Raw genomic sequence first — 12,370 nt, 5'->3', positions numbered from 1 at the left:
GGTCCCCTTTAAGACAGCAGATTACCATAAAATGTCATGATTCTTATCCAACCTCCAAAGTTTCGGATAAACTTGTAATCTCATGAATCAAACCAAATAGGTCACTAACACAAATAAAAGAACATAAAATGCAGTGCAGCCAGACCACAGGGTTTCAGTGCCAGTAGGACCCAGAAGTCGGAGTAACTTCATACCAGAACTGACCTTGTTACAGTTGCTGTCACATTTTTGAGTTGGTCACAGTTTCGGTGTTTAAGTTCCTGTTTTATTTTGAAACCCCGTGTCTTTGTGTTTAAGTTTTGTCTCGACTTCCCTTGTTCTTGTCTGCCCTGATTGTTTGCACCTGTGTCAGCCCAAGCCTTCTGTGTATATCTTATCTTGTCTTTCCCTTGCTCCCTGCTGGTCCGTACTGTTCCTTCCTTCCATGTTTCAGGTCAGGTTTTTGTACTCTGTCATGTTCTGGTTTTTCAATCCTGCTCAGAAGCGCTTTTGGTTTTGATTAAATTAATACATGACTGTTTTTGGAACTCCTGCCTCCTGCTCTCCTGGATCTGGGTCCTTCTTGACAGTTGCAAAGTTGTGAAAACGATTTTTTCCAATTACCTGACTGTTTGTTGCTGGTACCAGCCATTGCAATTCAGTCTTACTAAGGTATGGCAAGGTTACGAGTCACAGAAACGGAACTAGAGTATCAATCAAGACATCCAGCAAATACTCATCACAGAAGTCTGCTATGTAGCTTATCTGTGTGGTCAAGAAAATTGGAACTTTTTCAAATGCAGTCTCGCTCACTGCAAAAACTCAAAATCTTACCAGGAATATTTGTCTTATTTCTAGTTAAAATTTGTCATTTTTAGTCAAAAAATCTCATTACACTTAAAACAAGACTCATCACTAGAAAAATAACTTATTTGACCATTTTCACCTGTTTCAAGTAAATTTTCATTTGAAATAAGTAGAAAAATCTGCCAGTGGGACAAGATTTATCTTCTCATTACAAGCAAAAAAGTCTTGTTCCACTGGCAGATTTTTCCACTTATTTTAAGTGAAAATCTACTTGAAACAGGTGAAAATGTAATGAAATTTTTTTTGACAAAAAATTAGACATTTTAACTAGAAATAAGACAAATATTCTTGTTAAGATTTTGAGTTTTTGCAGTGTAATAACTAGTGAAATCGATCATGTTGTTCTGATTTGCATTTGTAGTTATTCTATATGTATTAAGTAATAGAATAATCAATACAAATAGACACAGAGTAATTCCATAAATGTATTTAAAAAACAAACATTTACATTTTCCCTTGAAGCCGAGGTGTGGCGGCTGCCGTACCTTCATACCCAATTGACGCCCCTCAGCCATTGTTAGTAAAACTATTTCATAACAATGCTTTTTTGGTGGCATTTAGCGTGTACAACCAACGTCGCAACACATACTATAGGCCTCTCCGACAGCCTGATGGTTGGTGCGGTTGTCTTGCGGTGAGAAGCTTCCCAGTTTGATTCCCTGCTCACCGAGGTTTGCTGATTTTCCCTGACTGTGAGGTGACATTAGGAAGAATCCAGCACAGAACCCCTTGGTAGTGTTGTGATGTTTCCGTCAAGGGACACACACAACCAAAACAATTATTTTTACCATATCTCTGACTTAATGTGAATGAAATAAGACAGAAGTGTTATAACCAATTCAGCGATGTTGGATTCTGAAGCTGGGGTAGATTAGGCTTTCTTTGACTTCGGGGGTTTAAAGTTCCACCTTAACCTAATCTCTATTCATACTTTACCTCCAACCCTAACCTAAATCCCAAGAGTAACCTTTGACCTCATTTGGACCGGGGTTTGCGTCGCATAAGGACTACAGGTGCCAACAAGGTCAATGATTACACCAAAAAGGTTCTACAGTAACAAATCACAATCATTCATATATGCAGAGGCACGGAAATACACACGTGACTGACTCAAATTCAGTGAACCTTAAAGCCAATCAAAGGAAAATGCCAGTTTAACAATGAATGATTACTCAATGGAGAGTTTTGTCTTTGTTGCTGGTGTTCACTGATCCGGGGTGGGATGTACCTGTCATTGTTTGTGTTGGTCCATGACTGAGATAAAGTACTGTATGTGTAACCGGTAGTGGTTAGCGTCTGCGTTGTGAAGGATATATGACTGGACTCATGTTCAGTTATCCCATTTTATTTCTTTCCCCAAAGACATGACAGAAAAAAGCAATTACAATAATGTAATATGACCATAAACACAAAAAATATCTATGGGAAGTACTTGGTGACATAAAATATGTAGATAGATAGATAGATTTATTTAAAATATATTAATTCCAATAAAATGCTAAATTTAAAGTACAAAATAAGAGCTCACCTTTCCCCAAAGACAGAAAAAAGAGGGAAGGTTTAGACAGGACAGAGCCTTTTCTACATTTTAAGACAGATATTATGAGAAATCCAAAATAACTACCTGTCAACCACTTACAAACTACAATTATGTGCTCATAGCCTGATAGGCCGACCTTTGTTGACACTGAAATGCTGTGGACACTCCTATGTACGTAATTCCTATAATAGAGCCTCAATGAAAACACAAATGGGAATTAAAGCACACTTATTTAATTGAAATATTTTCAGTTTATATACACATTGATTGTCTTCAAGTGAAACATTTACATTTTCTTTTTATTTGTCATTTTCACTCATGTGGCTCTAATATATATATATATATATATATATATATATATATATATATATATATATATATATATATATATATTTTTTTTTTTTTTTTTTTAATTAGTTTGCACACAATAAAAGTAACACTTAGAATCAAAATAGTAAAACAAATGTGACAGGAGATGTCAAAAAGCCAACAAGCTTATGCAGCGGACCTGCCCTCAATTTAGGAAGTAAAACAGTAATTAAAAAAAAAACAAAAAAACACAACAAGACGAAAACTATAAACAAAAAACAAAGAAGGTTAGACTACATAGTTACAGATCATCAACACACACACAAAAAAAAAACAAAAAAAAAATAAAATAAAAACTGACGGAGAAAAAACAAAAAACAAACAAAACAAAAAATAAAAAAAATATTTTTTATTATTTTATATTTGTATACGTGGACCAGCGTGGATGTGTGACGTTGTGAGAGCTTAGGTTACATTACCTCATTTCACTGGAAGGTGACTCATTCTGCACAGATTCTGGCTCTTCACCAAAGTCGCTCCTGTTCCGGGGAACTTCCCCTCCACATGGTGATAAAAGGAGGAGGATGAGCTCCGTGCTGCAGTCTCAACCCGGACACACCTCAGTCAGCATGTACTCGGAGCATGAGTGCGGAGTCTGCTACCGGAGCTTCAACGCGGCGCGCCGCTGCCCGCGGGAGCTCCGCTGCGGACACGGGTTCTGCGAGAGCTGCTTGCGGGCTCTGAGCCGCCCCTGGCCGGCGGAGGGCTCCGCGCGGCCGGGGCCGGACAGCCGCATCGACTGCCCTCTCTGCCGCCACCCCACCCTCCTCCCCGGCGGGGAGGACCTGCGAGCCACGCTCAGGGTGGACGAGAGCGCGCTGGAGCGGCTGCTGGCCGCGGGGCTCCTGGACCAGGAGGAGGAGGAGGACGAGGACGCTCCGGCTCCGGACTGCGACCGGGACGCTCCGCACAGTCCGGCCGAAGAGAGCGACCCTTCCGCGGGTCCCCGCGGCGGGAGGCTCCGGCGGTCCTGGAGGAAAGTTTGTCGGAAGATTAGAAGCAAAATGTCTCCAGAAAGAGGAGATGGTAAGTAAACTAACTCAGCAACAACTAAGGATTGTGAGGGCGTATTTATATTTACGTCTTTCTTATTTATTACTCGTTTTTCAAGTTGAGTCTAGTTGACAGTGACGTCAACATAAGCGGATGCTGTCATGGTTACCATAGTAACCGCGTATCTTCATAAGAGTACATTTTCAAAGAAAACCCCTTGCTTTTATGTTTTCCAGAAAGAAATAGAACTTTTACTTAAAACTAATCACTAAATCAACAAATGAAAAGGCTATTAAAACCGTAGACTTGTGTAATATGTATAATCTTCTTGAATAACAGACATCACCCCTGGCACATGTTCTGTATTCTATGTGTATACTGTTCCTGTATACTATTCTGTGATAATTCTTTTAAATAAAGTAAAAAAAATAAAAAATAGTAACTGCGTATCGAGTCAAAGCAAATAAATGATAATTATCTGAGTGAATGTGGTACATAAAGTCTTCTAATGTATATAGTTGACTACTGTAGTTACTTTAGTGATTATTAAAACAGAAGATGGGAGCTTTACACAGAAAGAAACCCCAGTTTATAAAGTTCAATTTTGGTCCAGATATACATCTGGGCACTTTGACGCAGAATTGATTTGACCAGATTTCTCTGATCATGAAACAACATGCAGAAGAGCCAAAATCGTTTCACATCTACCTGTTATCTTATAATATTCTGTCCTGGTAAATAGAAACACAGGGGAACAGCACCAGAAACTCTGATCTGAGTAAAATGGTGGTTTTTATTTGGTGACAGTGGAAGAAATACGTTTACATAAGTAGTGATCACAGGATTGATGAAAATATGAAGTTGAAGTAAAAATAGTCATAATCTAGCCAGGTTTCAAACATGGTTTATGGCTCCTATTTTGCTTTGACATTTGTGTTTTTATTTAATGTCAGAAGACAGTTGAGGAGGAGATGGATCAAAACAGAGTTTGAGAGAAGAAGTAGAAGCACAAAAGTCACATTAACTCCTTCATGCACAAAGTCATAGAAATAAATGGAAAAACTGTGGAACTGATTCATTTCAAAACTGATCACACATAAAATGCAAATAAATGGTGAAGATGTCTAATTTCCCAAGTTTTCTCCTTTCATTTTAATAACCTAATACAGAATGTAGCACCACCTTTTCTCATAAATGATTTTTGAATGACTATACAGGACTGTCTCAGAAAATTTGAATATTGTGATTTTCTGTAATGCAATTACAAAAAAAAAAATGTCATACATTCTGGATTCATTATAAATCAACTGAAATATTGCAAGCCTTTTATTATTTTAATATTGCTGATCATGGCTTACAGCTTAAGAAAACTCAAATATCCTATCTCAAAAAATTAGAATATTCTGGGAATCTTAATCTTAAAATGTAAACCATGATCAGCAATATTAAAATAATAAAAGGCTTGCAATATTTCAGTTGATTTGTAATTAATTCAGAATGTATGACATTTTTGTTTTTTTAATTTGCATTACAGAAAATAAAGAACTTTATCACAATATTCTAATTTTCTGAAACAGTCCTCTATAGTCCCATTGTATGCTTTACACCCATACTGAACCACAGTTCTTATCTGTAGCTAAACTATTGCAATGCACTGAAAAAGTCACCAACCCTTCGTGAAAAATCAGGATTTGTATCTGTGTCTGATGTGTTGTTTTTTCTTTCAACAGAATGCATGACCAGCGATGACTTGAGGAGCCTGGCCATGATGGCGTGGTGCGCGTTCTGAGCAGCGTCTGAGCAGCACCCGGACACCCTGGATAATGTGAAGCCATATTTACATCCCAAGATTCTCTCCACGATGAATAAGGCTCGTCTGCGTCACATGGACACAGATTTTCAAATTAATTTGTCAGCTTTTTGTTCCTTTTTGGAGTTTTGACCACTTTAACTGAGCTGGACTTAAGCACTTATGACTTGATTGCCATTTCAAGACTAATTATGTAATGTATTTGATATTTATTATTTTTTATTTATGTCTTTATTTTTGAAATTTTGTATTTAAGTGCAAATAAATGCCTTTTAAAACTGTCAATATTTTGCGTGGCTGTTGAATATTAGTTTTTTGCCTGGAGTTGGTTAATGGTGGTTTGTGATTTTGCAGTTTTGGCCTTATTTAGAGAAGTAAAATTTAACAACTATTGCACTTTATAAGGAAAATAAAAGAGAGAACTAAAATATTTTTGCTTTGAATGTGAAAAACGGGCCGGATTCACAAAACATTCTTAAGAAAAAAAATCTTCTTAAGTGTAATTTTTTTTTTTAAGTTCAGTCTTAAGAAGAAAAAAGAAAAGAAGTCATATTCTACAAAAAAGTTCTTCAGTATTTTCTCAACTTTCTTCTTAAGTTTCTTAAGAAAAAAACTTAAGAATAAATGGTATTCTTGAAATAAAAGTTCTCAAATTTGTTATTGACTTTTTTTTTTACTTTTTTTTAACTAACTAATATCACCTTTTTCAACACATTAATCTCATCCACCATAACCTTGAAAAGTTCCTGCATCTCTTTTTCTCCATCCCCATCGGCACATGCAATGCAATGACATATTTTAAGAAGTTCTTAAGTAGGAAAAATAAATTCGTAAGAAATGACAGTTCTTAAGACGGTTCTTAAGAAAATATTGAGGAATTGCACTTAAGAACTTTCTTATGAACTTCTTAATTTTAGATCTTAAGACATTTCTTAAGATCGTTCTTAAGAACATATTGGTGAATCCGGCCCCTGGTTTGTAAAATGTTACCAGGAAGTGGGTTACCTTTTGCCAGGTGAACATTATTGGTGCCAATCAGCAGCAGCAGAGCTGCAAAACCCTGGCAGGACTTCAGGAAAAAACAAGGTCTGATCACTACATCTAATGAAAGATTGCCTTGGGTGAAAGCAATCAGTCATGTCAAGCAGTTCTGCTCTCTACTCCAGGTATATAAACTTTTACACATCAACATAAAATCTGAAATGTATCCACTCTTGGCAGTGGTGAGCTTCTTGTACATGAAAACAAGACGGATGGGTGCATTTTTCTCTCTGCAGGCTCTTTGTGCTGATTTGTGCAGCTGTCATGTCGTTGATCATGTGTTCACACGCTGCAAGAGGTGAGCACAAGGAGTGTCAAGTTTCTTAGGTTTTTTGCCATTGAATTTTCCCCACTTGAAAGGGATGTCATCTACCCAGAGTCTCTTAACTGGAATTCACTCAAATGACCAGCAGCTTTTCCTTTTCTTTCTTTTATTTCCAAGGTGCAAACTCCATTTTTTGCCATTAGGTGAAAAACCTTTCAATCAAAACACACAAAAGAAAATGCTTAAATTCTGTACATAATTCCAATTATCATAATAGGAAATAAGCATACAAAATACGAGATAAGTGCAGAAAATACCATCAAATAAACACCAAAATAAATAAATACTGTGAAACCCAAACCTTAACATTAAATTGCAAACTTACAAATAAAGTTACCCATTTGTCAATTATTTTAGCATGTTGTCAGGTAAGTATGAATTTCACTTCTTTTTAATATTTATTGTCGGTCTGTTTTTAGCATGTTTCAGGTAAGTATGAATTTCACTTCTTTTTTAACATTTTAATGCATTTTGACATAAATTGTCTCACCTTCAACTGACGCTTAACCATTACTGCATGTATTTTTAACATGAATTATTATTTTAAACATGAATTAATTTTAACATTATTCTTTTTAACCTTAATTACATTTACGGTAAAATTTTAATTAATACAATGAAATTACATTTAAAGAATGAAATTGAATATTAAATTATGAAAATACTCAAATCATGCTATAAATTAAGTAAATTAAATTTCCTAACTTTTTAACTTTGGTTTGACTTGACAATGAGGCTTGTGTGTCTGCCTGTAAAACAATACAGTGTGTGCACTTTCTCTGAACTAATGCCTGACATGATAACTCTGAAAGCTGTCAGGGATGTGTTGGCTAATTGGTTTAGTACAAGAGTGACATTTGTTTCTCGCAAGCCCCAAATGATTGTTTCAATGATGCATCTGTTGGAACAAGCAACAAGTAGGTTCTTGTTCCACAACTTAAGACTTAAATTATAGGGAAATTTACTTCAATAGTTTAAGTTTATTCATAGAGATTTGAGTAAAAAATGAAATGACTAAATGAAAGTGAGTTGTTAAATCAAAGACATCCTCATAAAGTGCAATTCCTTGCTCAAAAAAGTGCAGATCCAAGCTTAACTGTAAATAAACAAAAAGGCTGAGATATGTGAATAATTCAAAGTTTGTATTTAATCAAATATAGAACAAAGATGACTTATCAAATGTTGACCAATTTGTGCATTTCTTGTGTTTTCAAAGATGAGGAAGGCTGCAAAAATGCACAGGAGTCTGGGTGGTACAGTTTGCTGCTCGGTATTAATGACGCCTTAAAGAAATATTCAGGAGCTGTAGCAACTCTAGGTTTATGACTAGATGGTGATGAGTGTTTGGTGTCATCGGGGAGGAAAATGATATAAATCGAAGCAGTTTTGACTCATAATGGACAATGTTCACAGCCTTATGGATTTTAACGTTCACCCAAAGGGCAGGTAGCAATGTCAGAATAAATGGCTACTTTAAGGCTCTGGCAGAACTCAGAAATGTTATTCCAGTAAAGTAATAGCGTGGGTAGGATCCATGTGGATGAGTCAAGGTCATTTTAACTTTGAGTGTATAAAAAGGAATGCTTTGTCAACATAGAAGACTAATCGACCTCCGAGTGACCGATTATACAATTGTTAACAAACACAAAATGATAGTTAATGGCCAACTGTATCAGTTGTAGGAAAGTGGCAACCTTGAGCTTCACTTTTTCTTTCCAAAAACCAATAAAGCTTCAATTTCAACATTGCTTATGTTGTCTTTGTACTATAATCAGTTACAATTTCCAAACCACAGACATACAGGACTGTCTCAGAAAATTAGAATATTGTGATAAAGTTCTTTATTTTTTGTAATGCAATTTAAAAAAAAAAAAAAAAAAAAAAAAAAAAAAAATGTCATACATTCTGGATTCATTACAAATCAACTTAAATATTGCAAGCCTTTTATTATTTTAATATTGCTGATTATGGCTTACAGTTTAAGATTAAGATTCCCAGAATATTAAAATTTTTTGAGATAGGATATTTGAGTTTTCTTTTCTAAAAGGCTTGCAATATTTCAGTTGATTTGTAATGAATCCAGAATGTATGACATTTTTGTTTTTTTAATTGCATTACAGAAAATAAAGAACTTTATCACAATATTCTAATTTTCTGAGACAGTCCTGTATGTAGATATTCAACACCTTTTTAAGTTATGAGGAATCTAGACAGCTACATGGATGGCTTGATAAAGGATTTAGATTTCTGCTTTGGAGTTGAACATCTTAATATGAGAATGGAGTCACTTTTGGAGCCAGCCCCTAGTGGTTATGTAATGAACTACATTTCAACGTTGCATCTTTTTTAATGTAAAAAAAAAAGTAACCCTATAACTTTGACTTAAATGGACACTTTTTCTTTTTAAACTTTATTTTGCAGTTTTTCGTTAACAAACATTAAACTTACAAAAGTAGATATACAAAGAGAATATCCCCCCCACCCCCAAGGCTCTTAGACAGGCATAAAATTAATGAACAAACTAAAATAAATAAATACACAGAAGCAAAAACAAATACAATCCTTCATTGAAAGTGAAAGCTTTCCACAAATTCTATAAATGGACTCCAGGCCAAAGTGAAGTTTTTGCGGGCTTTACATATCTTGTATCTCAGTTTCTCTAACGGTAAGAAAGATAGTACATCCCTCAGCCACTGTAGGAATGACGGGGCTACCTTCGATTTCCAGTTAAAAAGTATAAGTCTGCGTGCAAGCAGAGAAGCAAATGCTAAGACATTTGCCTGTAATTTTGAGACAAATGGACACATTTTTAATTGAAAATGCTTTGTTCTGTTTCCTCCCCCCCAGATAGTAGCATTTATTTTGTTTTCTCTGTGCTTTGCCTGCAGTAAGTCGCACTATACTTAAAGGCCACAACGGAGTGCAGCGGAGCATCCTGAGACAAGTGAATACTCCTCACCCACTCTCAGCTGGACTGCTGTCGACAAAAAACGGACTCCAAACTGCACCTAAGAGAGAAACTGAGACTAAAAGAAATTTTGAGGAAGATCCATCGGTCATTAATCGTCAATCACATGCTACACAATACCCACAGTTAGCAAGTTACGGTCAGGACAACGGACAGTTTGGAGTAAGGTCACTGCAGAGAGGTGGAATGAGGCCGGCAAGCAGCATTTTCACTGGTCACTCCCCGCATGGAGGACAGTGGCAGTCCAGACAGAATGACTACCGCCTCCCACAGAAAGAAGAGAGGGACAACTCTTACAGTTCAGTTGTGGTGGTCAAAAGACAATCCTTGCTAAACAAAACTGCCAGTTTCTCACATACTCTGGACCACAAACATAATCAGAAGTTCAAGGTGGATGAGGATAAGTCTGTGGAGAGATCCTTTTATTATCCTCTTGTTTCACCCTGGATCAACAGAAACCAGAATACTGCACCACCAAACCCAAGAGGGCATCACAGTGGGTTTACGGAGATAAAGGAGTTACCTGCAGGTGGAGGACAGAGCGCAACAAGCGGGAGTCAGTCAGTCAAAGTCCTCCAATTCACAAGCCACGCTGCTCCTCGTGCAGCACCGCCTGGTAGTCGCCTGGAGGATTTTAATAAGAGGCAACCGAGCCAAGAACGATGGACGCCATCCAACAAAGATTTCTCAGACAGGGGGAGCCCTGCAAGAAGCGGAGAGGTGCTGGGACACAACAAGATCCAGTCATACCTCTTCAAGGACTCTCCAACTTCTAATCGGTTGAGCAGAAAAGATCCAAACACGCAAGATGGAGATGATGGCCGAAAGGAGAGTTTCACCAAACATGATCCATCCAACGTTCATCCTGCTTCACGCATCACCGCTCCATCTTCTCGCGCTTCAGTAGAGGGCAAGCATTTGGAAAGCTTTGTCCCTACGTCGCATGAACATTCCTGGGATGGCCATGCGGGCAGCGATGAACAAGTTGTTTCGTCAGCCATCGTCCGGGCAACTAGAAGAGAGTCGGTGCTAGACTACAAACCCGGACAAGTGACAAAAGACTCCCGTCACCCCGGAGGAGGGTTTATAAATCCTCTGCGGCAACTTGTGAAGGACACATCTGGTTCCTCTCCCACAAAAACCACAAACTCTCGACAGTCGAGCCTGGATAAAAGGAGAGTATTCAGATTGGAAAATGCAAATCTAAAGCCTTATTTTTCCCAGAAGTATCATTTTGGCCAGAGAGGTGCTTTTGCTACAACTCCAGCACCAGCCAAACAGGAGAGGATGGATTATTCTCCACCTTCTCCTGCTGTCTTAAACATAACCCAAGTCACAGCTAGGTCTACTTCTGAGTCACTGACACCGGGACTTGAAGGTGATGTCAGCACTGGCAGGAATCCCAACCAGACCAGATTCAAACTGTACAAGGGACGATTCGGTTTAGAGGGATTTGGCACTCAACCACTTGAGGGAGCCAAAACTTTATCCCCAGGACCAGATACGTCTGTCAAACGGGGGTTTGGAGGTTTTAAACTCAGAAGCTTGAAAACCTTGCGACCAAAAGGCACCAGGATTCAGAAATATCACAAAACAAAGCCAGGTAGTGCAAATATTTCCACAGCAAGCCAACATGATGACTTTAAACATCTTCCAAACGGACCAAGGATGGGATTTCAGCCCATTAGAGACAGAACGGTGAATCCTCGCAACAAAACACAGTGGAAATACCCAGTTTCATCTTCCGGGGTGCTTTCTTCTGCTTCTCTGAGACCGGCAGGGCGCGTCAAAGCTGCACCGAGTCAAACACCGGGCTGGAGAGCGGCCGGCAGAGATGGAGCTGGAGGGGAGGAGGTCGCGCTCAAACCTTCCACCAGCAGCATAGTGAGAGGAAAACGCGTGAAACTGAAACCCACCAGCAGGAAAACGCTCAACAGGTCCACTACTGTCAACGCAAATGCAGTCATAGTCAGGGGCCCCAGGCCCCCCGTGGGGGTCAAGGCCGTGACGTATGCAGACATCGTTGGAAGTGCCTCATTCACCAGTGTTCCGGATTCAAACCAGACAACCGATGAGGATTATTCCCTAAACACGACGAGCCTTCAGTCTGACGATGGCAAAAATGCAAGCAGAAAACCGGAAGGAAAGGCTGAAGATGAGGATTCTCTCAAAGGGGCTGAGGGAAACGCGTTTGGTGAAGAAGAAGCCGGGAGTGAAATACAAACATGGGGTTTATTTCTTGATAAAGAGGGAAGTGGAAGTGGAGGTTTCGGCCTGTCTGACGTTGTATCCGCCATCACAGAAAGTCGGGCATCTGGGGCAGATTTGTCAGAGCTGGATTACCTGCGTATGTCTACTGGGAACACCTCCTTCACGTCGGCGGGGCGCCCCCCCACCCCGGACCCCTGACAGATCCCCGGCCATAGCGTCTCCAATAAAAGCTGCAAAAGTTTGTCTTGTTTAATTCTTGTGACCCAA

The 12,370-nt window shown here is 38.6% G+C and overlaps 1 protein-coding gene across 1 annotated transcript; it reads left to right on the top strand.

Moving 5' to 3' along the window:
- The first annotated feature begins 3,247 nt into the window (after positions 1-3,247).
- si:ch73-335l21.4 (E3 ubiquitin-protein ligase-like) lies at positions 3,248-6,080 on the top strand. The gene is made up of 2 exons (XM_061709562.1): positions 3,248-3,781; positions 5,479-6,080. The coding sequence occupies exons 1-2, from the start codon at positions 3,280-3,282 to the stop codon at positions 5,535-5,537; spliced, it is 561 nt and encodes a 186-aa protein (XP_061565546.1). The 5' UTR covers positions 3,248-3,279; the 3' UTR covers positions 5,538-6,080.
- Positions 6,081-12,370: the final 6,290 nt, after the last annotated feature.

This window comes from Cololabis saira, chromosome 20, assembly GCF_033807715.1.
Source record: "Cololabis saira isolate AMF1-May2022 chromosome 20, fColSai1.1, whole genome shotgun sequence".
In the NCBI taxonomy this organism is placed as follows: Eukaryota; Metazoa; Chordata; class Actinopteri; order Beloniformes; family Belonidae; genus Cololabis; species Cololabis saira.
This window is presented reverse-complemented; position numbering and strand designations above follow the sequence as displayed.

Bases quoted from the DNA above. Each gene is read 5' to 3' on its own strand.
- si:ch73-335l21.4 (XM_061709562.1), top strand. From the start codon at position 3,280: ATGAGCTCCGTGCTGCAGTCTCAACCCGGACACACCTCAGTCAGCATG. The intron at 3,782-5,478 runs GTAAGTAAACTA...TTCTTTCAACAG, and splicing joins GTCTCCAGAAAGAGGAGATG to AATGCATGACCAGCGATGAC.